Below are 24,988 nucleotides of genomic sequence, written 5' to 3'. Positions count from 1 at the left end.
CCGCCTGTCATCGATCCAAACCCACAAATAGCACAAAGAAGGAGACAGTAGTGAGAATTTGGCAAAATTCTCTAGCAATAGACTTTCTGCTGGTGTATGTTTTTCATAACGAGACGCAAACCACCGTTGCAGAGTTCGGCAAAAGCAGGGTTAGGTTGTGGTAGCAAATTGGAATACATAGCGATGAAATAACATGAACCAAGGTTGAAATGAGCGTATATTGCATTGTTTATTACGGGCTATTTACAGAAGCCGCCAGTCCCACGTGGATACGGCGTGCGCAGACGCTGCGTTCTTCGAGGCGTGTTCCCCGCGGAACGCGGTCGAGGAGTCGCGTGGTTGAAAACGATGAACATGTTAGGTCTATGTATCGCGTAACAAACACGTTTAGGAAATATAAATAAGCCACACTTACTGCATCATTGCCTAGAAAACATTCAGGAGTAAGGCACCGTCCTTGAGCTTCCATCAGTTCTTCGGGACGCACAGTACCGCGTTCGCTTATTCATTCACTCAAACACGGAAGCAGACGCAGGCACCTACGTCGCGCCAGTTGCACAGTTGCGACGCATCGGCGCCGGCAATAAATGAGCATCGTCCTGGACCGTGCGTCGCAACACCGCGCTTCGTAAGCGCGACCACCACTCAGATTCATCACACATCGCACGATCGCCGGGCTCGGAGAGGTCACTTCGGCGTATTTTGCACTGCAAGGTCACTGTATACCGCTGAAGTCTTTCACAGTGGTGGGGGCCCCCACCGCCGTCCAATTTGGCAAGCGTTGGAAGGTCGATGTCGCGTGTTCCAAAGTAGTAGCCGGCGCACCGCGCCCGCTCTCCTACCGAGGTCACTCGGCGTCGAATCTGCCCCATCGGCGGCAACGAACTTTTCTTATTGCCTCGCCCCGCTCAGCGCGTCAGTTTGATGAGCGCGTTTGATCGGTGTGCGTTTTGCCTCGAGTTGCAGTTCCTCACTGGGCCTTTACCCGCTCGACCTTCCACTGTTCGTCGGGCGTGGAGCCGCCGCACTTGACAAGTCGGACAGTGTTGGACTTGTACGAGCGGATGTAGAAGCTGAGGAACTGAACGAAGAAGATGAAGCACTGCGACAGCATGAACAGCGGCAGCGAGAAGTAGGGCACGCCCAGGGTGAACACGAGGCACACGTTGCGCACGATCATGAAGATGAACTGGACGAGCTGTAGCCGCGTCAGGTAGCGCTTCCACCACAGGTGACGCTGCACCTGGGGTCCCAGCGCGGCCAGGAAGTAGTAGGCGTACATGAGCACGTGCACGCTGGAGTTGAACACGGTCTCGAAGCAGGCGATGGAGAAGCCGCCGTACGTGATGTAGAAGTAGGTGCAGAAGGACACGGACACGTGGTGGAAGACGTGCAGGCCGCTCACTTGGTTGAACTTCTTGCGCAACACGAAGAACACCGTCTCAATGCACTCGGACAGCCGCAGCACCAGGTACCACCACGAAACCTGCATGCAGCAACAAGAGGATTTGCAGTGGCAATCAGCTATCACAATCGAGCAAAGCTATCACGCAGCTCGGCGCGTGGGTCTGTTTCCAAACACGCTATGGGAAGCATAGCACGCGTGAAATACGTTCTAACTGCAGCCCTGAGTGTCGTACTGTAAAGAATTGCCGTGTACTGGGGCACTTACATAACCTGCAGAGTTATAGCTAGAGGATCATAGAGTTCGAGTCAGACTAACAAGTCAAAACCGAGTGAAAATTCTGGGCTCTGGCACATTGGGTAATTTTACTCGGAGGTGAGGTTACAGTTTCATTACTTGGCGCCACATTCGGCCAGATGTGTTTAAATTGCTTTTAGTACATACCGTGACAGTGCATTGGCGAACAGTAGGTTGTCGTTCTGATTGAACGGTAGGTGCGTAAAACAAGGAAAGTAAGGTTCTGACGTCAATGTAGTGTCCACATATCGTCGAAACGCCCCATGCCAGTAATCTTCAAATGAAAGACCTCTGCCATACGAACCTAAAGCACGCGAAAGAAAATCGAGCAAGTATGCCTTGAACTGCTGGCTCACCTGCAGCAAAAGCATGGTAGTCGGCCTACTAGACAGGTCCGGACCCTGGAGGAAGAGGTCGTAGTGGCCCGTAACGAAGGCGTAGTATCCCACGCGCGTCGCTATCGCCAGGTTCGCTAACACCATGGCGGCGTTGTAGAACAGGATGGTCTTGCGCAGCTCGAATGGCTTGGCGTTCTTCATCATGCGTGGCCCCCAGATCTTGACGAAGTAGGCGTAACACGCCAGCACCGTGGTCACCGCCACGGGGCTTCCGATCAGCACCCATCCTTCGACTCGTGGATCCCGGTCCGGCAGAAACCAGCTGTAGGAGTCCTTCACGTTCATCCTGCGTGACGAAACAAGATGGAAATTGAGGTGACGGAACAGCAGCTAGCGGGGCCAGTCTACTGACCGTTGCATTATGCGAGCGATTGATGCCATGCATCGCGCGCCTAGCTAGCACGAATGTTGAGATCGTCACCGCGATTTGCTTGCCGTTATCTGTCACTAAAACGTACCAGCAAGCCCAACTCAGCGCACTGCATCTACAGTTGATCTGCGAAGGGTGAAAGGCGCCACTTTAGGTTGACTCCCGCGACATCCATTACTCCTTATGCACAAAATTCATCGTTGTGATGCTGCAGGTCCTCGTGTGCATAAACATTGCGGGCAGACGAGGATCTTAGAGAATCATCTTTTAGCTACAGTCCTGTAGAGAACGGGCCGGCTGTGACCTTGAAGTAGGCGTTCAATAATATGGTGTTCGCGCACAGATAACTACAGAATGAATGAATCAATCAAATACCGTGACTACGACCATAAATGTCATTCTTCAAACTTTCTCTACAAGTTGTGCGGTAGGTAAAGAAATTCTGGAAAGGTGTGGCACACAGTGCACCATACTGCGGGAGGTTTAAGCGCTCGTGTGCTGCTCCAGAGGATGAACGCAAGAAGGGTGTTTGCAATTTGCACGTTCCTAGTCACGTACACGTCGTAGCTTGCTCGCCACGGAAACAGAGCAAGCAAAAGTGCATGCACCTTTGAAGTACGCAAGTACTTTTAAGTACCTTGCTGCCATAAATGAAAGAGTCGTATATTAAGACATATAGACTAGGATATTTGTACCCATCGATGGCCGTCTTCGCAATGCTAGAAAACATTCCCGACCGTTTTGCCAAATCAAGCTGCAAGAAACGCAGCAAGAAGCGAAGCCTCGTATGAAACTTTGCGAAGTAACGCAAGGGCGCTGCATAAGGGTCAACGTGACGTTAAATGAAGACCCGTACAATGCGCCCCACTTCCCCTATGTGTAGAAACGTCATCCACCTGAGCCAGATCGAGTGCACTAAAATAAATGTCGGCCCTCGCATGTGGGTGCGCGCCTGTAGTTCCGGTAAACACATTACCAGCTTGACCATCAGCTCTGAAGTGTAAGAATTCAGCTCATTGCAATGTTGCAACAACGTGCACGTTGTTTTGTCGCAACAAAACTGCGTGGCACGCCAGTGTACCTGAGAACCACTGTACGAGACGAACATCAGGAGCAAGTTAAGCGCCAAGCTACAAATTCAAACCAGAACACCAAAATGGAAAATAAATGAGCTGGTGGCACGGAACATACTGGCGTATTTCATTAGAATTTCTACGTTGCGATGCACCGTTGCGTGGGAGGTGAGCGAGTCGCGTCCACACGCGACGTCCTTCAGCCAAATTTTAGCACTTCTGTGCACTCGCGTCTAAATCCGCCCTGCTCGCGTTTCACTTCGCATTGCGGTACGTTTGCAGTCTCTATAAACGCAGTGGCGCGCGCAATTTGGCACACGCAGCACCAAACAGCGATACGTTAAACACGTAATGACCGGTGCGCACAAACGGCCAGCCACACTACTTGCGCGTGTGCGTACGTGCGCAGCGGTACATACATGCGATGCTCGAAACAGCTGTCGGTGGCTTGCATCGTGACGCGAAAGAAGGTCATTGAGTTACGCAGCATCGCACTCGGGCAGCGAGGAATGCTCGCTAGCCATACGTGATCCCCATCGCAGCGTGCACCGGCGCAGGAGGAAACGGCGCTGGCAGCGTAATTAATTCGGCGGAGTGAAAAGCCGCCATGTGAGTAGGAGGAAAAATGGAACGCGGATGAGACAAAGGAATGACGACGTGCCTGTATCCACGGCAAAACATATCATCCAACCCATGCTCGATGAGCCACTCGAGAATCGCGTATAGAGCGGCACGCAGAAAGTGAACACAGCCACACAGAGAAAGTGAACGCGGTATTCTGTTGTCGCCAGCGCAAACTGGCGCTTCCCGGAGCTACCAGCGCTTGACAGGACTGCGAGTTAAATCCCTATCCGTTGGAGGCGTTAGAAAAGCGGCGAAGCCTGCTTTCCGACCAAGAAGAATCACAGTGCAAAGAACAGAAAAAGATGGGAAGTGTGCATGTACGTCGACGGACTGGACATGTGGATTGCAATATGCGTGCGGCGCAATCACGATTCTGAAATGTCGCGAGATAGGATAACAGTTTTGCAGTACGACAAATATGAGTTTCGTCGTAAGGGCGAAGTTACGAACGCAATAGCAACCTGTAATAGTATTACGCGAAGCGCTAGTGTAAGACTCGTAGGTGTAGTCGCAGTCTGAAATGAGGTAAACATAAGCAGACTAAGGAAATACGGGCTGTCCTGCTAGGGTTCCCGTGTTTGAATCCTGTTATCGGAAAATTTTATGTTTATGAATTAACGCCAACATCTTCCCTGGGCCGATCCCGGAAGTGGTGCACAGCCGCGCGAAAAGAAATTACATCATCTTCAGGGTTGAGCGGTTATTGTTGCGCACCTTTGATATACAAGTCGGAGAAGATTTAAAATAAAAGGCATGCGATGTCGATGTTTTGTTTCGTAACATTTGTGGGCTGCCATTCTTAAATTGCTTAGGAATAATATTGTCAGGAGTGCAAGATCCGATATGACCAACTTTAGTGATAGAATGGCGTGGTAATATAACGCGGACATACCGCACGTAATATATAGCACGGCGTAACATATACGTATACGGAAGTATATGCGGAATCTCAGAGCGACGCCGAGAATTCGCTTGGAGTACCCATGTAATTGTTATTGCAATAAAGAAAAGGCCGCGTCAATAGCGATCGCAGGAGGAAAGAAATAGAGGCAGTTCTTTTATATGCGTCATAGCAGCACGAAACATGCAACGAGATTAAGTTGTGGTTAAAATAATTGCACATGAACCGCTCCCTGAGCCGCCTACTTGAGGTCCTGCCGTCATATGCAGTCACACGGGTTTCCACGATATGCTTTAACGAACCATAGGAATGTAGGATTTACGACAGCGGCGTTATTCGAACGAGTGATTACTTCTGAACGTCTGGGGTTCCAACGTGAGGCAAAAGCGTATTTATACACGAACGTTCTCGATTTCCGTCCCAATCGGAATGCGCTCACCGCTGTCGGAAATCGGACCCGCGACTTCGTGCTCAGTTGCAGAGTGCCACAAACGCGGCAAGTAGCCGTCAAATTGGTGAGTGGCCTCGTCAGTTGGCAATTTTTTCTACAGTGGTACCAATTTCAAGAAGCTGCAATCAAGCATTCGGACAAGTGGCCCCGCTTCGAACACATGGACGTGCTGCGTTAAGCCGACACAGGAATGCACCACGTGAACTCGGCGCTTCATGCAGGGAAAAGCATTCCCTGCGAACCTGTGCTTTGCATTTCATTAACTTTTTTTTTAACGTGGAGCTGGCGCCTCTTATACCAATTCTGCTTAATAGCAAAACGTGCATCATAGCTGCCCACTACCGTTCATAGCGCTTCCCGACGTAGCAGTATAATGGACCACCAAGCGAGTGCATAATTTTCTCGATGTCCTGTTCCCAAATTTTGTGTCATGATATCGCCTAATACACCTTTAGCGAAACAAACCAAAACCGATGCTTTAAAAAGCCATTTAACTAACTTATTTATGGCGCTCTGTAGTTTCATTTCCTTGCGACGGTTTCGAGAAATTTCATTTAACGCAATAAAATAAAAGCAAATGAAAATAAATGTTATGCCAGGATTAGTTTAAGCGCGTTTATTCATGGTAATGTTTTCAATGCATTCATCGAGTTCTTGTACTACCTTTTTTTTTTTTGCTAGACTCATGTGTTTGTCCTTCATAAAATATGCATTCGCTAGCAACAGATGACTTAAACAGAGGCGTCTAGTTTTCGTGGGAAGAAATTTCACAACACGCGCGCAGACCTCGCACTCTGGGCACAAGACCCTGCGAAAAACTTAGCGTGGCAAATTTGGTAACCGAAACGTCGCTAACATTAATTGCCACGTCTGCGGCGTGTTGCCCCGATTATATTCGTGTGATTCATTAAGAGTCAGCTGACAACTGTACGTCCTCATGTTTTAAAGCGTAACCACAAACACACACACACACGCACACACACACACACACACACACACACACACGGGCACCCAACCTGAGGATTCGCTAGCTGCACAGACGTTATGCGATGATGACTTATTGGCATCAGCTTTGAAACGGGGGGGGGGGGGGGGGGGGGGGGGTTCTTTATTTACTCAGGTATGCTGTACATGCTTTTCATTCTAGTATTTTTCTGTACATCTCAAAGCTATCTACCTTGTACAGCTGCCTATGTCTGTATCGGGCCCGGTCGTATCAATCTCTTCCCTGATTTTTTCCAACAATACTCCAAACGTTTCTTGCTTATCTAGACTGCTGACCGGTTGATGCTTTCGTCCACTTTAGATCCAAGGGCTTCTGGAAGGTGTACGTTACCCACGGGTCTCGCTAGGTGAATCCCCTCCAATTCCTCTAGGATGCGCCGAGTGGTCTCTGGGTGTTTGCTGCAACATACAGACGCCTCATCTAGCTACGAATACTTGCTGCGGTATGTTTTTTTGTCAGGCGTACTTAGTGCCGCTACCTGGTGGTTGTTTCGTTCATTTCTGCATGATTTATGTTGGAAAGGATAAGTGGTGGCCTAACACCAGCGCGATGAAGCAAACAACAAGACGGGCAAAATAGTCGCGAGAACTGGAAAAGAAAAAACTTAAGCGCACATAACATGAGTGAAGCAGGTGACCACATTACGAGTGTTGCCTTATACGCTCGTGTTGCTGATCCTCATTAACAGAGATAACTAGACAAAGAAGGCTAAAAAGCGTCGAACTCCGGATATTGCACCAATTTTGTTATTTTTGGAGGAAAGCGTTAAAGAAGGTTCATGTTGACGCACTGCTCCTAAAGCATGCTGTGCGTGCGAAGTCTAGTTCCACTTTCTGACGCTGCAATAGAGCAGTATGCCAACTGAACAACATGTGCACTCAGGTGATAAAGGGCGAAATACGGTGAATGAGTGAATACCAGTCCAAGGGTAGTTGTTCTCGAAAAAAAAAAAAAAAGAAGAGCATCTCAACGTACGCGTATTATCAAATGTTAAATCTTTCTACAACCACTGTTATCTAGACTTCCCACACGCCATTGTGATTCCTTTTGCGATGGCTAAACACGTTTCAAGCGCCAGACGTGAAAGGCTGAAATTCTCGGCGTCCTTTAAGTTCTCGCCGCACTACTAAAGTACCTGTTGAGGTCATTTCGTTGCTGTACCCAGATCTCTCGTCTCATGAAATACTGTACTTAACTTCAATTGGTAGACATTTTCCTCCTAAAATTGGCACGAACTGCAATCAGCCTATCCTCTTTAGCCCGACTATGTCGTATTCGTAACGACCCCGGCAACGGTCACCTTGAAGGCGTCCTTACGATATTAGTTCTTCGATGGCAGTTTCGAGAACAGACCAGCTTCGGCTACGTAGATTGCAGAAAAAAAAAGAAAATACGCGTAAAAGCTAGAGGGTCCCACGTTTCAAACAAGACAACGCCGAAGCCAAGGTATGCATAGTTGCTATCGAGACAACAGCGGAGACAGAGACGACGGGTTCCCACGGGAAGGCGCAGAGGTGACGAGGAAAACTCGTGCGTCACGCTGCTTAGCGAAGCCTGGGAACAAATGTAATGCCCTGCCTCCAAGAAACAACGGAAGCACGTGCAACGCCATACATCACTGCAGGCTGGCAGGCGACGCCAACTATTGCATAACACGACGAGCCATTATGGCGTAATTAATGCAGCAGGGCCTAGCATATCGTGCTATTGGTATAGAGACCGCCGTTGCAGTGAGCGAACCTTAGACGCAGTGACTTTATTTTTTTGTTTTCTTATCAGTCTCGTCACTACGCAGCTGTTACTCGCCTAACTGGCCAGGGGAGATTAAAGAGTTGGTAGACGTTCGAAATATCTTTTATTCATCTTAGTGGTCGCTTCTCTTACTCGAGCCGTGCGGTTAGCTTTATCAGCATGGCAGAAAATGCATCCTCATGGTGAGCACGGACATTCTCGCAAGATTATCGGCATGATGAACATTCCCCTAGCAAGAACCGCTGGCAACAGAATTCACCAGACACTTTGGAAAAATTAGCGGCTGTGCCCAGTTTCGTTACTACTCGGACTACATACTGATTGCAGTTACGACTATCAACTTCTTGCGGGCTTAAGTCGAACTGCCAGTGATTCACTATACACAGGCCTGACAACCATGCAGTTTGAGCAGCCCTTCAGATGGGTTTGTGCTTTCCCGCAAGTGTATGGAGCACTTCATATCGCTCGAATGACTGTCGTCGCTGTACACGGACAACACGTTAACCTGCACGCGCAATCAAGGTATCGGTTACAGATCAAGAAAAAAAACTTAACAAAACCAACGAAAAGAAAAGGATCGCCCAGGCAATCGCAAAACAAAGCAAGAAAGAAAAGTGCCTCAGGTAGCCTGAAAATAGGTGCCGAACGGCTGGCTCCATACCTGAAGAGACCCACTGGCGCCGCACCCACCCTTCCGACAATCGCGAGCGATTCTCCTCGGTCCGATCCAGACACACGCACTGGCTGTGTCAAGTAGCCGAGGTGTGCGCGGTGATCACCCAGCGCAAGCGTGGAGTAACGGGAACGCTTGGCCGTGGCTCACTCGAGGTAGGAGAGTCGCGATACAAGCGGCAAACGAGCCGCACCAATGCACAGCTCGGCGGCGTGCGACCACGCACTGTCGTGTCTAGCGATTGGAGAGAGCTCGGATTTGTGTGTCATGGCACTGTATTCGGATCAAGGCGCTGCTGTGATCCCTATCGTCGCAGTCTCCTTGAGATGCCTCGAGCCCGCTGCGTACGGCGGCAACCCCGTCCAAGTGACCCGAGTCCTTGGACCGAGCGTCGGAGCGATCCCGCCACGCACTTTTCACTCTGCGGCGGCGGAGGTTCAATCTCTCCCTTATCGCCGCCAGGATTTATCTGTACCCGCGATCTGTTGCCGAAAGCCCGCGAGTTCGTGCAAATATGCCTTGCATGCACCGTTGCTACCATGCGGGCGCTTCACTTCTTTTCTTCCTTTCTTTCTGTCTAGCTGCATCTTTATATTGTATTTATCGATCGAACCCCCTCTCCCTTCTATTCACTTTCACTGTTGGGCAAAGCAGTATTTGTAAAGAAATGCGGACAAGCGTTGATCGACTACGACCTTTTGCATCTAGTGGACGCGGTGAGTACGTCCTCCATCTGCGTTGATTGCGAAGTCACGCGCTTGCAGTGTAATGACGCAGAATAATGAAGGCGTGTTGCGACTCAGTTCCCGCCTCATAGCCTTTCCGAAATGGGGCCTCGCTGAAGTTGCCCTGTCCTTGCAAGCGTTTGCAAAAGTGCGCTACAATGTCGGCAAGCCCTCTCTCCCTTTGTAATCGCGGTCAATGTTGTGCCTACTTTCCCCCCAAGCAAGGTTAATGTCACACTTCAGTGTAAACTGGTTGCGGCACATATACGACACTTATCGATGGTTTTGATAGAGTGACCTGCTTGCGTGGGTGTATATAAAGACTGTCCACATATGCGACCGAAATATAGCTCGTGAAGCACGCAACGAAGCACGTGACAGAACGGAAGGGGGCGTGAAAGATTGCGAAATTCTTGCTCCCACTCCAAGGATCTACACTTCAGAGATGCAGCTGCATGAAAGTTAGTTTGCTGTGAAGTAGCTTGAAGCTTCGCCCTGGTTCATTGACAAGAAAAAGACGATAAAAAGAAAGAGAAACTTTGTGCTAGTTCAGCAGGCGTACTGAAAAGGGGGTTTTATGAAAGAAAGTGCGCTGTCCGAGTGGCATTGCAGCCCGCTTAGCTGTTTCTGCTCACATGCTCAGACAAATGACACGCTAAAGGCCGCAATGTGTTGGCAACACCGTGCTACGCTGCAGTTTGAAGCATTGTGCACAGATATCTTCCTCGCTATTGATCCGCGGCTGCACTCTAGACGCTGTTAATCCTTGAAGCCTGACGTTTGCCTTACTTTAATTCCGAGTTACTTTTTGCACGGTGTGCTACAAGAGCTCATACATCCTGATTATTCAGCGGTAAAATAAGCGGAACATAACAGGCACAAGACGAAAAGCTACAGCTGCCCTTTAATGCCTAAAGTGCCATAGGATGCAAGTAAAGCTGTGAATGTATAAAATTGACATCTTTTCTCATAACTGAAGCCTTCTAAGTACGTCTCTTGGTGCTGACTTGCGCAAATAGTAGATGCAGTACAGCATTATTGATGTTCTTTATTCCAACACATCTGCTTAGTGATGGCTAGTCTGACATAATTACATATCCGGAAAAAAAAAACGGAAACGCAGCTGTCGTCATGTCTGCATGCGGTGTGCCTCCTTTCTTGCAGCGCTGTAAATATGTCAAACTACTTAAACCAGCTAGCCCAACTCTCCGCAATAACTAGTGATGGCTAATCACGACGCAGTTTTAATGAAGCGCTGATCTAGCTTTCTCGGATTATTAGCTTTTCTTGTAACCGCTGTTCTGCGCGACTCAACAGTGAAGTTAGCTGGCCTCAAGTGCCGAGCACTAATAGCGTTTTCATTCTTCCTAAGCCCGCGCGTGCCATGTGGAAACCGTCTACAACAAGAGCCGACCACCAGAAGACCCTGCTCGTTCGGTCGCGGCTTATTCAGACTTACTGAGCAAGTCTAAAGCGGCGTGTCAGCAAGCCTGCTTCGAAGCAATGTCACGAATCGATGCTTCATCTCATACACATGCGTCGCAATCGATATTCCACCAGAGTAACCCAATTACAACCTAAAGAAAACTTTCGCGCGTCGCTCTGCCTGCCGGCACTCAAAACGCGATTAATTAATAAAGCCTCGAAAGCAGGTCCACCACTGCGTACTTACAACTCTAGTGGCCGCATTATTCCTGGTGTTCGCAGGGGCTTCCGCGTGTCGAGCGTCCTACTTCGCCGTCAGCTGAGCACAGCGACAAGGGCAGATGGACTGCGCGCTCGGTGCACGCGTGGTAGTCGTTTTAAGAGCTTGACAAGAGAAAAAATGCACGCGCGCCGCTCTGGGGCGGCTGGCGGGTGAGAGGGATTGGTCGCGCTCAAGGTGCCACATGACGTCGTCATCGTTGTCGTCGCGGAACCATTGTCTGAGAAAAGAAAACAATGAGACGTCCGCTAAATGGCTGGCCGCGGCGAGTCGGCCTGTTCGCTACCGCGGGTGTATCTTTGAGCGGCTGAGTTGCACTTTTTTGTGACGAGAAACAAAAAAAAAACGGGGGGGGGGGGGAGTAGGGGAGAGGTGCTAAACCGCGTTTGCAATCAGATTGGCCAAGGTCGGCTAGCCAGCCATGCGGCGTCAAACGGAGGAGTTGACGAAATGAATTGCGTATGCGGGAACGTAATTCTGCATGCTGTCCGGCAAAGCAGCCTAAACAGGCGTTCCTGGGTTAAAGTCGGTTGCTTCTCTGCCGAGTGAACGGGTCAGTTGCCTGCGACGTGCATTTGACGTGAGCTGGCGAGAATTTGGATGTGAGAGGTGGCAATAGCCGCGACCGCGAGTGCGAACAGGTTCATCTCCCCTAGTGCAGGCGGTAAATGAATCTGAAATTAGCGCGTGCAGTAGAAGTGGTGCACAGAGCAATCCGCGTGCACAAATTGGTATTAATCTTGCACTTGGGCATCGTCAGTTTAATCGCGCTATCGCTTCAGCAGTCGCTTCGAAACGGCAGCGCGCGTTTTCCTTTGACGGAAAAGTCCCGAAGGTAACGCTCTCTGGTTTCATTTTTTTTTTCGTTCTTTTCTTTTTTCGTGCTTGCAAACGCTTCAAAGGAGGATCTGACGCCAATGAAGCAATGCGTGTGACCCTGACGTGGACTAGCTCATGTTAAAAAAATATATGAATGTAGTTAAGATGACCTTGAGCCTCGCTGCGACGTACAAAACACATTCGAAAACGCTCCGTCGTTCTTAAAATTTCTTCAGTATTTGCTGGGTCAACTCATCCTCGGAGCAGAAAGAAGAAAGATCAGTTGGCCAGAACTGCGCTCAAACGTTACGCGACAGAATTTCGCACTTCTAGAAGTCATGCGTATGAAACGGAGCGCACACGTGCCCAATTGCGGAACATTAGGAGAGGGGAAAAATAATTTTTAAAAAAGTAGGCAAGCGAAGCCGCTATAGCAACCTTGCGCGTCGCATAATGCATCGTATAAATGGCGGCCGCGAGCAATTACCGGATTCTTGGCACCAGTCGCCAAACGTCGGGTTTCCCGGCGTGAATAAAAACTGCAGGAAGCATCGGTGATCGATATGCACATTTTATCTCGCGGATAGTCGCCGGCAAGAAACATGTTCACAACTCAAAACGATGGGCTCCAGTGACTTCGGCACAGGAATGTGCTGCTTCCTGAAGGAGCAGCCCCTCTACAAATAAGTCACGACTAAACGACCGGCTAAAAAGCCGTGGGACGTTGTTTAGGCCTCGGGCGGAAGTTTTCCTCGAAAGTGCCAGCATGCATATTGTGTCAAACGAGCCTCTAAAAAATTCGGCCTGCAATTTCGCCGTGTCAGATCCCTTTCACTGCGTGAGATCCCCCCCACCACCCACCACCCTTTTTTTTTTGAGGCCATCAAGCACTGGCCATCACAAGCTGCTGCTTTTTGCCCCATGTTACCTCCACGCCAAAGAAAGAGAATAAACCAATGGAACCAGGCGCGTACACGAAAAAAAAAAGAAAGTTACGACCGGAAGGCGGAAGGAGAGTAGACAGGTGACTTATACAAATACAGGATGTGGATGGCTGCCGGTCGGCGACTCTACCTGTCAGGCAGAAACCTCGACCACCACGTCCCCACGGATTGCGATGACAATGGCGTCAGGCAGGACCAGTCAGCAGACAGCAGCAGCGACAACACAGGCACCACGAGCAACAGCATCATCATCATGCAGAGCGCGCAAGTTTGACTCCACCACTCCGATCGTCGTCGGCAGCTGAACGCAAGGGGTTGTTTGGGCGTCTCCTCCGAAGCCAAAGGCTGACAACCATCTGTCCGCAGGCAGTCTAGAGCGGGCCTGTTCTCCCGCGCTCGGTCGGCCGTCGGTTCCAAACTGTCCATCAGATACTCGCCCTTGCCGCGAGAGCGAAAATCTAGAACGACGCTCGCCCGCGAGAGCGTTCGCTTTCGTTTTTAGAAATCTCCGTCTCCTCCCTCCCTCCTCCCCGCCCCCCGCCCCCCAACTAGGCGTCTTCTTTCCTCCCAACCTCCCGCCGCTGCTGTTCTTCCAGGTGCGCCTGTGGGCAGAGAAAGCTCAGCGCCGTCGTCGGCGCAGGGATTGCGGCAGGCCGACACAAGAGGCCACGAACTAGGAAGAAGCGGCGAGGAAATGGGCCTCGGCGGCGGCTTCGGCGGCGACGCTAGACCCTGCGGCTTTCTCTCGAGACAGCGGAATAGGGCGGCGAGGGACACGCACTTCCTCCAAAGAGGAAGCGAACGTCCGCACGCTATATCCTGCGCTTGTGCACATAGTATGCAAGCCAAAGCGACCCAAGCTAGTCAGTCGTGTAGCTGGCGGCACCGTTGGATGTCCGTTGTCTGGCTGGCGAGAGAGAGCATGCGAAGGAGAGGGGCCAGACAGGCGGTGAAGGCGAGTCGATCGGGCACGCTGCCTGGCGCTTAGAGCAGAGACTTCCTCGATTTGGTGTCACGACGCGGTTGTGGTAATGAAAAATCATTGGTTGAACCGGGGGACAGAGCAACGTATGCTTTGTCGAATGTGCCCTCTGAGCAGTGCAGTTGCGGAAATTCAGTAAGAGTCATCGAGGGCATCAACATAAAAAAAAAGGAAAATTGGCCCCCCGGAAATAGGAACGGTGAGTGCGATGGGGCATCGTTTTCTGGAGCGCCGTATACTGTGCCTGGACAAGTGGTCAGGAGCACTAAGTGCACCTGCAATGAAGATGCATGTCTACAAGGAGAGAAAGAGGAAGTAAGGTGAAGATCAAAGGGGAATAGACGCTCCGCCAACGTATACATAGACATTGAGGTCAAGTTTCGAAGCGGGTGAAGGTTACCTCGCTGTGCTTCGTAACGGCTGAGGCGTTCATATTCCCGTGCGATCCGGTGCGACGTTTCGGCATTAGAAATGAGCCACCAATCGGCCCCACTTTCTTACGTTGACTTCTTTGCAAAGAACTAAGTGTCTTCTTCTCAATATGCAAATTGACATACACCTTTGGGCAGCAAGGCCTTGCTTCTTTTTTGTTTTTCAGGTAATATGAAACCATTTCTCACCAAACACTGTCCGCTTGCGAGGAATACAAAATTTATAGAGATTTGTACTGTCTATATAAAAGGCTGTTCATGTTGTGTGTGCCTTCACGTGCTCAAGACAAAATATTGGCGATTATGGGCAAGACGGAAATATCTGTGCGCAGAGTTTGTATTTCTTTTCTGGAGACCGCAGATTATAAGTAATAAGACTCACATCCGGAGACGATAGTGAGTATATCAATGCTAAAATATAACAAAACAAAAAAATGTTTGTATCATTTCCCCGAGCAAACGAACGGGGAAGGAGGTTACTCTGGGCCGAGGTCATTACATGGTAGTATAGATGCAGTGAAACGTGCAGTACAGAAAGCTTCTCATCGATCTTAGTTTTCTGAATGCTGAAATATAATTGCACGCTGACCTCTGCAAACACTTAATGAAGTGAGTACCCTTGTTTCACCGCGCACAAAACACTTCGTAAATCACTCATACGTTACCAACCAGCGAATGTTCATGAGGACGTGTGATGTTTAGCGACAAGCGAGGATGCTTTAAATAAAGCCAGTGAACTTAAATAAACAAATTTTATAAGATGGCCCTAGAGAATAGTGGTCACGTCTCTCAGCCAAGGTTTTACACAGTTACATACCTTAATAAACGTAACTGATAATACTATAACTTATAATAAAAGGCAGTGCACGAGTAAGGTATGATAAAGTATATCGCATATGTATTTTCTGTTTCTTTACTTCGTCTTGCCTCTTCTAAGAGAAAATACCTCGTGTCCCAGTGAATATCTGATCACTCCAGCTCAGAACGACTCGGTGCTGCGAAAATGTGAAATTTCCGAGAATTTGAGATTTAGAACTATAGCTCACAAACGCCCCATCACCAGATCCAGATTTTCTAAAACAAAAAGAAATTCGGGATGAATGATCAGAAACCATAAATCCTTAAAGAGAATAAAATCAAAGCGGAGAATAAGTCATTACTGTTCGCCTAATTTATGACGTCTGAAATCTCCTGGAGAACCATCTTTTTTATTTGAGCAAACTCTGGCATTTAGCGTTTTTTCTTCTCTGTAATGATGCATATGAGCAGTGTATTTCTTTTTTTGTGCACATACTAAATTCGAAGCATTTCCTGGCGAACATTTGCGACTTTGACAGTGTCTATCTAGCCGCCTACGTCTTGGTACTCTCGTGGTCGTTTCGCTAACTTGGTATGTACCAACATTGGCATAGTATGACAAGAGTGTATGACGAACATAAATCATGGGTCATCACATGAATTTCTTGATATGCGTCTCATGTAGGTGTCGAAACAGCCGTGCCTACGTGTTGGTACTCTCATGGTTGTTTCGTTAACTTGGTAGGCTGCCCGCACACAGCTTCGCGTACCATCGATTCCCACAGGGCGTAGGATCTGCCGGATTTTCTTTCTTTTTTTTTTTGTACACGCTGTCACATGTGTATGCGCGCTTGCAGTTTTATCGGCTCTTCATTGTGTAATTGTGCACACTTACTTCAAATGTACTAGACTAACATTTCTGCTGTGCTGTTGCAGTGCGTGCAACTGTCGTATTACGTCAGGCACCACTGCCATTTGTCCTCTCTTCTTAAGTGCGAAGATGCACGCTTGAATAAAGTCTTTAATTAAGTTAAATTAAATTCAGTGTAGCAGAGGAACCACAGCGCCATCTGAAAAAACTACACGAAACTATACGCGTTTTCGTTTATACTCCACAGTCACTGGCCCATAATCGGGTCTTTCATGCCGAGCGAGCGTGTTAAATGGTCTGATAAAAAAAAAAAAAGGCCCGATGATAGCGCTCGCTGAGAATTTGTCGTCAAACGTTCTCCCCCATTGTTCCCCCTTCTTTTTTTCTGTCGCGACGGTGTGTGTGCGTGCGAGCACGAAGAGCTTCGCATCTTATTTCTGGAAGTCCGTATATATACGTACAGCCGCTTGCCGGAACGAAACTGGGCCACTTGGGGGCCTGACGCACCACACGGCGAATGTACGCCACGTCGCCCCCACCACCTTCTAATCCCAAAGCAGCAATCCGTGCCGGCTCGAGAAAGGCGTGCGAGTTGTGCGGAAGCATGGGAGTCAGCGACACGGTCGACTGGCTCGCTCGCTCGCTCGGTCGGCTGCTGTTACGGAAGGGTGCAGGGAGGCGGAGCCTGATGCTTGCTGTGTCGCTTATAATAGATAGGCAACACTGAAGAAAGAAAGAAAGAAAGAAAGAAAGAAAGAAAGAAAGAAAGAAAGAAAGAAAGAAAGAAAGAAAGAAAGGAAGGGGCGGGTGTGGACGTATGAAGAAATAAATGAATAAAAAACAAGGATATATGGAAGAAAGAGAGAATTAGAGATTTTTAAACTATGAGGTTCAGATTCCCGAAACTACACAGCCGGTAACGATGGACGCCGTAGTGGAGGTTGATTATGACCACCTGGGTTTCTTTGATGCGCACGCGAGGGGCTGTATACACGAGCGTTTTCGCACTCCACCCTCGTCGGAATGCGGTTGGTAATCGAACCCGAGACCTCGTGCATAGCACAAAACAACATACACACAGCCCCCGAGCCACCTTGGCTGCTAGAAATAAAGAGGAAAACGTAAAGGCGCGAAGAAATTAATTAATGAGAAGAGAGACAGAATAAATGAAGCAGATAATCGAGAAAGTAATGAAAGAAGGTGCGATAGTAAATTAACGTTATAGAATGAAATAAATATACTGGGAAATGAATATGTTACGATGGAATGAAGTAAATAATGAACGTGTGAAGTGAAAAAGGAAAATAAAATTTGCAGAAGGCGAGAAAAGAAAACTAAGTGCCTGCCATACTGAAAACAACAAAAAGAATTTGAAAGCACCAAGGAAAATCTGAAAAACGCCGACAGGAGCTATGCTTACATCTTACGCTGACTAAATGGTGCCTGTCTCTTTTTTTTTCTTTTTTTAAAGGCAAGCGTGTCTGTGATGCCAGAGAAATAAACGCGCTGGATAACACACGAGGACATCAGCTATAGTATTGCAGTCACTCATAGAGCGGTTGCCGTATCGGAACAGGAGCCCAGTGTTAATATCCAGTTGAATAAATGTTCCCCTTTTGTCAGCAGAAAAAAATCACAGTTTCTCCATAAGGGCGAAGCAATGAATGCGATAGCAACACGTTAGAATATTACACTACGGGTAAGGCTCGTAGCTGTAGTGGCAGCGTGAACTGAAGTAAACTTAAGCTGACTAAGTAAATAAAAACGAGCTGTCGTGCTAGGGGCCCTCTGTTGGAATCCGGCCATGGGACAATTTCGTTTATGTTTATTAATTAAAGTCAACGTCTTTCAAAGCGACTTTACCACCACTTTTCTTTTGTATCGGTTATGTTTCAAATCTCTTTCCGGGGCCGATCCCCAGATGTAGTGCACAGCTACAATAGAGAATGAGGATGCTTCACCTGTTCTGCAATTCAAGAACGCCCCAGTGTTGGACCCTTCCAGAGTGCACGAAGCATCCGTGTCAATAATTTCTTCTTCGTCGGATAAACTTCCGAGGTAATGCGTGTGCCTTTGAGCATAGTATTCCGTTCTCTCTTTGTCCGAGGCTTGATTCATATGCTTCGGAAGTGGACGGTTGTCTGTCACTGTGATACCTTCCCATGCAGGAGTGGTGGGCAAAATTTTAGGTAGGTTTGAGACCTATCTTGCTTCTGATAGCTCTTCCTGCGCTGGTCAGTTTGAGGCGCTCGTTCTGGGCTTGCAGTGCCAGTTCTACGTAGTCACCTATTGGGAGAAGTAGACCTGTTCCGTAGAGACCTTCGACCTTCGAGTACTTTGGCAGCCCTATAGCGACCCGGATGCATGATTTGTTGATGCTTTCAATTGTGTTGAGCTGGGTCCGCGTGATTGGAAGGAAAGCTAGGCCATAGAGGAACGTTGAGTTGAGCAGCGCTTGCGCGAACCGTTTGATTTGACCATCGTATAGACCCCATGCATTGCTTGTTACCTTTCGCAGCACCGTTGTCTTGACGTGAGAACGTTTTGTTTTTTCTACCCATTGCGTGGACTTTGCGTTTTGTTGGTATATGATACCCAGAATCTTGATGTTTTCTTTGCGATGAATGCTTGTGTTTCGAACACGAAGTTGGATTTTATCTCGAATGAATTGTTGCTGTTACGACTGTTATCGGTTATCAGCCTTATAGGACATCATCCGACCCTTGTTGATCTCTTATCGGTCCTTATTAACCTTATGGGACTTGATCCGACCCTCATCAACCCTTAACGGTCATTACCAGAATTGCTCCGACCATAATAAGCCCTTATCGCCCTTTAGCACTTTATCCATCAGCGTCCAACTATTATAAACCGTGATGTGACCCATATGGCCACTCATCACTCCTTATTATCCTTATCAACTCATTGACTGCTTATCTGTTGGTGCTTCGTGATGCGGAGAGCACGAGCCCTGAGAGATCGGTGGCATTTCGGTCAGTGAAGGAACGCCCCAACGGAAGGCGCATCCCGCGACGACCGAAACATATCGGGGATGTGATGTGTTCGGCAATAAATCTTCGCAAAATCGAAATTTTCCTCATGTCTGCAATCCCCAAGTCAGCTCTGCCTGTGGTCCTAAAGATGGTCTTTATTCCACCATCACCAAACCTTGCAAGAAAGCCTCTGTAGAAACTGTTCTCCTTTGAAATTTGTTTTGTACCACCGGTACAACACATTCATGTGGTTCAGATATATTCACCTTGTCCAAGCGTCGGTGGTTTGCCCAGTGGGTGGGACACTCGGCTTCTGAGCGTGAAGCCGTAGGTTCGAAACTCGCCACTGCCAACGTTATTCCTTTCGAATTAATTCCGAATTCATATACCTGAGTTTTTTTATAACGATTGGTCTTACGTGACTGACTGGTGGACGGATTTCCTCGTTGGGCAGGCATAGAAATGCTTCCGCACTTAAATGTCGCTTGGATTGTCCATATAATTGCTATCGCAAGAAAACTGGCCACCCGCAGGAACAAAAAAAGAAATCATGTGACTCCCACGCGTTATGGTAATCGCTGAAAGCGAAGCTGTTTGCGCTGATTGACGATAATTGGTACAATATGTTGACCCGCTCCTACCATGTAGATTATACACCATTTCCACCACCCCCAGACCAGATGTGCAAGATAGCAGCAGCAGCAGTGGAAAAGTTGAAGGAAAGAGGCAAAGCAAGCTTCGCTTAAAAAAGAAAGAAAAAACGCAGACGCGCGGCAGAGAGGGTCGGACAAATGAGAGCTCAATGAACCCCCGTGACGCCAGCAGATCGGAACAGGAGCGCCCGCATGCCGGACCGCACCACGTCGCTGCAGCAGTGCTGGGAGTGGAAAACGTTGGAAATGAGAAAGGGTCTCACCGGAGAGTGGTGGGATACGGAAGTTGCACTGTTTCTTTCCACAGGAAGAACGCGGACTTCGCGAAAATCTTCTAAAGAAGGGGTTCCTTCGGCACTTACGTAATCGCCGATCTAGAGCCGATTATACGTAATGTTTCGTTCGTGTAAGAATCGGCTACCGGAATGCAAGGACTCACGGGGTCAGTTACTATCCCCCTTAACATATGGCACGAATATACCCACAAGGGCAGAAAGACCATTGTTCGCAACGAAAAGATTAATATAATTCCTTACTAGCGCTCTTGTGTGTCTAGATTTCTTTTTTTTTTCTCTTTGCACTTGAGGGAGGAAGGTGAAGTGGAAAGGGGGAGAGACAACTTGAATCGTGCCTTTGTGGGATGTGCGCAGTCGGTTCTACATAGCTGAGGCCACAACATCTACCCCTGCCTTATATATATCATATGTTTTATTAGTGAACTGCTGTCCTCCAGAAGCGGTCCACGTAGAGCAATGCCGGTACCTCGTAGAAGAAGAAACGCACCCTTTTTACCATAGCTGTGAATCCCTAAACAGTGATAGTAATAGTCTTTTGAATGCTCGATTCATGGCCGATCGCCCAGGATGGGTGGTTCCATTTCACTAAGGAACAAGAACAGTAATCTCTCACTGTGTTCGCGCCATGAGCACTCAGGTAAACAACAACATTTGTCACTAGCGGGCTGGACAAAGAGATTGACGTGACATTTATGTCAGAAAACAAAGGGTGTACTGGGGTTCGGGGCGAGATGTGACATTGCAAGACAAGTCAACAGCATTTCGTCAAGGAATCCTCATATAGAATTCGAAATAAAGACGTATATTGTTGTACGAAAGGCAACTGCCTTGTGTTTCATTCTTAATGTTGATTCTTAATCGAAAAGGTAGTCGAGAATGTCGTTATTCGTGCACAACACTTCAATGGTAGTCAATCAGAGAGAAGATAAAATGCAGGTGGATAAAATAGAGAAGCGGTCAATGGCGGCAGAAGGCGGTGGAATGAGATCACGAGATATTAGTGGTCATACGGCCTGCGTTGTTGCCGCAGTACAAGAGTACGTGGAGATTTTATCGGAGTGGACGTTATCGTGCTGCGGTCTTAATTAGAACGATGCAGATTGTTTTTATCCATCACTTGATGTAGAGGCTCCTTCCCTACATGGCGTTGTGTTAAACCGGAAAGACTGACGTTAATGAATTTAGTCATCTCATTGCGCCTGCATAGAAATGTGCTTGGTGGTTTAGCTTGCATAGTTCTATACTGTTCTTCCCAATGTGCGCTTCCCGCGTGCCCTTTGAAATAGGCGTGCTCGACGATGCGTGAGGGGTCATTGTTCTATTGTAAAATGTCTACGGTAAAGAAGCCGAGGTCGTGCATATCTGCGCTTACTAATCCATTTTGATGGGTTTGACGGCGAACACAATACATGGTCACAAGCAAAAAAATAAAGTCTGGATGCGTCATGACCGCTTCTACGACATGAACCTCGCGATACGCCAGGCAACATTCTGCTCAAGCACACTCGCACGTTACACGTAGATCGCATGAACCAGTAAATCAAAGTGCGCCCGAATACATGCGCGAACCTCTGTCGGGGCTATGATTTGGCTACGTTAGAATAGTCACTTTCGGTTGCGGTATCGGTAAGGTTACCGTGAGCGACATTTTTGCCCCTTACAAACAGCTTTGACCGTTACAAACACCTTTGTTAAAACTAAGAGCGAGCAAATATCGACTCACGTTTGAAAAGACATCGTAGACGGCAGTGCTTCCACCGTCCTGCACTCTCCGTGCTATAAGTCCCGAAGAGGGTCCTCCTGTGGAGCTGACTGAACTCACGCAAAGAACGATAGTGAACGTTCGAATGACGAGCATCCGAAGCGAGCACCATATATAAAACGCGCGGGAAGGGGGGGTGTCCACTGTGACGAACGCGCACGTAAGACCTTCCTGCGCTGTTCTCACTGACGTCACGGATTTCTACTGGCAGCAAAGGAATACGCACGTGGAATCGAAGGGTGCACTTTCGAAATCCAAGCACTAAACAAGAAAATGAAAGAGTAAGAGAGGGTGAAGCGATTTCTAAACAGTAGAGAAGGGAGCAGTCAGTCTGGCGGCCTTCGGCAAAGCCGGTTTGGCTCCTGTATCACTCAAGCGCTTCGTCTATAATTTTACCGCACTTTCTCACGAATTTGTCGCGTCTCTCTATCGTGTTCTTTTCTGTATTTTTTGTCTTACTCCACCCCTCGGGTTGACTATACATTCCAGATCCTTCGGGCAATAATGCTATATCGGCATGTGTGCCGATTGTTTTCAAACTTGGATGTCGAGGCCACACGCAAGGTGTGCACCTTCGTAGCGAGTGAGGTCGTCTGGTTACAGTTGCCTTAGCAGCGCGCGATACGTGCACGGTGCGAAGTTGATATAACGTTACTTTGGCAAAGGACAATGCTCTTTGTACGGCGCCTCAGAAGATATTGCCCCTTGTCACGGCAGCCATCTGGCACCATGTATTGCCGAGGGCTAGACGAAGTGAAAGTGTCTGTTATCACGCCCGTTCGTTCGCTGTTTATGTCCCCTTCAAAGCCCGTTCATACGCTTCGTTATACTAGGCTGCAAGAGACTCTATAGTTAAACAGTATTGATTTCCCTTCTATTCCGGCATATCGTGGTGCATGCTGTAGAAGAGGCAAGAGGGGCAGAGAAAATGAAAAGATAAAGAAGCATAAACAGCAGAATAAAGCTGAGGGGGAGTCATACGCTCTCGATCCCTCCCTTTCGAGCTTCTTCCTAAGGGGTCGCTCCGATACCGCTTTCCCTACGTTGGCCCCAACACATGCAGTCGCCTTCCCGTCCTTCTGATGTTGCTGTGAATTTTGAACGGTGAAAATTACCATTTCCTCTCGAATCCCCTAGTTCTAAAATCTGACACAGCTGTCGCAGAAAATGCAACGTAAATCACGCGCATGATGGCACGAGGACTAAGGAAGCTAGGCACCCCTCATCTTCCTTTTCTGGGAGTGGGTATCTGCAAGACGATTCTGCCTGCAGCGACAGTAGTAGTAGTTGTTGTCACGAATAGCTATGGGGAACTGTTCTTGTTATTGTTTCCAAACACTAGTTTATACCCACTGCTGGAGATTGGCCCGGAAGCAGGTGGTTTCACATGCGTTTTGGCCAGTGACCAGTCGCTTGGAAGAGCGCACCTCTTCTCTTCTTTCGCGCGTCCTCCTGCACGAAAGAATATACCTTTACTTTGCCATTTAGTCGCATGAGATAATTCCTCAAGGCGAAAATTAAGATAACACCGGCGAACGGACCCCTGAGGAGAGCACCTGAGATTATATTACAGCAGGCGGTGCTGGATCTCCAGGGCATCCCACGGTCAGTAGGGGGATCAAAGCTAGAACCAGGGCGGCCCGTGGGTTGATGGAGGTTCCGGTGAGCTACGAACTTACGGACTAGTTCGAGTACCAGCTTTGTTGACCCTGTTGCCTTTTTGGTGTCCTGGTGGCGCCGCCAAAGTGTGCTAGACAATGACATGCTGTTTAGTTGCATTGGCCAGCTCGATATAACGTCCTGTAAAGACGCATTCCCTCCTTTTCCATATTTTTTTCCCTCTCGTGTGTCAAAATACATAATTTCGCATTTGTAAAGCAAATCGCACAAGCAGATCGTCATCAATCTTACAAAAATACGATTCCAAAATTTTATGTCCTCATCATCAAGCATTAATTTCATTTATTTATTTATTTATTGGTACGTCAGCCCGTAAAAATCAAAAACATCCAAGTCTCCTTGCTTCTTTCTTTATATTCATCAAAATGACCTGAGCTCAAGTAACCTTTGCCTATTACTCGCTATAGGCTGGTTTTGGTTTCCGTCGTCTCCAAATGAGGTGCTTTTATGCGTATTGTCACTTTTGTTCTGCAGCCTTCGTAGTGCTGGAAATCGTAATTTTGATGTCGCAAATCTCATCAGAATCACGGCCGTTCCCAGTTGCTCAGAAGCAAAAAGGAAACAAAGAAAGAATTTTAGCAGATTTATGCCATTCTTAGTGGGAATCCATCAAAACAGCGTCCGACGAGAAGGAAACCCTCATAGATTTATTGAAGGATTTCTGCACTAAATATTGCGCTTCTTGCAAATAGGATTAGGATAAGAATAATTACGGAATTTGCGATTTTTCCAGGCAAAGCTTAGGGACTCAGTATTATCTACACTGGGGCTTGTTCTCAAACGTCTACCCACGTTCGCCTGCCTGTGTGGATTTTTGCCAAGTCGTCCTTGCACACACCGAAGCCCGCACGGATATAAGACAGATGCGGTAAGCCTCCTATGATATCATAGCAGTCAACGTTGTAATAATAATAATAATAATAATAATAATAATAATAAAGATGACGCTGATGATGATGTTTATTCATTTTGAGCTTTTGTCCAGCGTTTCACGGAAGTGCTCCTCGGTCTACATCGTATCCTCCAACCTATCTTTTTGGTCCTTCTTAGTCGGGTCATTGTCTGTCGACAGCTGACTCGATGAGATTGAGCCTTAAGACAAGCTCGAATGTCGCCTCCACGCGTTGTTTTCCGATGAGTCAAAGCAGCGACGGGATAAACTTTCACGATTGGGGTACACGCGTACTAGCTTGCTGTTTTAGTTTTGTTACTTTTCTTTTAAAAAAGAAAGTGTTAAACCCGCAGTTCGAACTAGCTCAGTAAATAAGAAAAAAGGAGGAGGAGGAGGAGGAGGACGAGGAGGAGGAGGAGGAGGAGGAGGAGGAGGAGGAATAACCTCCTTGAATGTGAGCCGTCGGTAGAATCGGTCGAGGGGGCGG

General features: G+C 48.1%; 1 protein-coding gene across 12 annotated transcripts in view; it reads right to left on the bottom strand.

The window, feature by feature from the left end:
- Positions 1-210: 210 nt before the first annotated feature.
- LOC142579501 (very long chain fatty acid elongase 7-like) overlaps positions 211-24,988 on the bottom strand; it is a 95,698-nt gene continuing 70,920 nt past the window's right edge. For 8 of the 12 annotated variants that reach the window (XM_075689756.1, XM_075689759.1, XM_075689757.1 and 5 more), the window contains 2 exons: positions 2,059-2,386; positions 211-1,486 (listed from right to left, as the gene is read on the bottom strand). In XM_075689756.1, the coding sequence (XP_075545871.1) occupies positions 971-1,486; positions 2,059-2,386 (844 nt within the window). In that variant the 3' untranslated portion in view covers positions 211-970. Of the gene's footprint in view, positions 1,487-2,058; positions 2,387-11,347; positions 11,488-13,273; positions 13,411-21,890; positions 22,032-23,282; positions 23,380-24,988 lie in introns of those variants that run through there. The other 4 variants (XM_075689766.1, XM_075689762.1, XM_075689755.1 and 1 more) reach the window with 4 other exon arrangements.

Source organism: Dermacentor variabilis, chromosome 4 (genome assembly GCF_050947875.1).
Source record: "Dermacentor variabilis isolate Ectoservices chromosome 4, ASM5094787v1, whole genome shotgun sequence".
NCBI classification, from domain to species: domain Eukaryota; kingdom Metazoa; phylum Arthropoda; class Arachnida; order Ixodida; family Ixodidae; genus Dermacentor; species Dermacentor variabilis.
The sequence above is the reverse complement of the archived record's forward strand: the minus strand, read 5'-3'. Positions and strand labels throughout refer to the sequence as shown.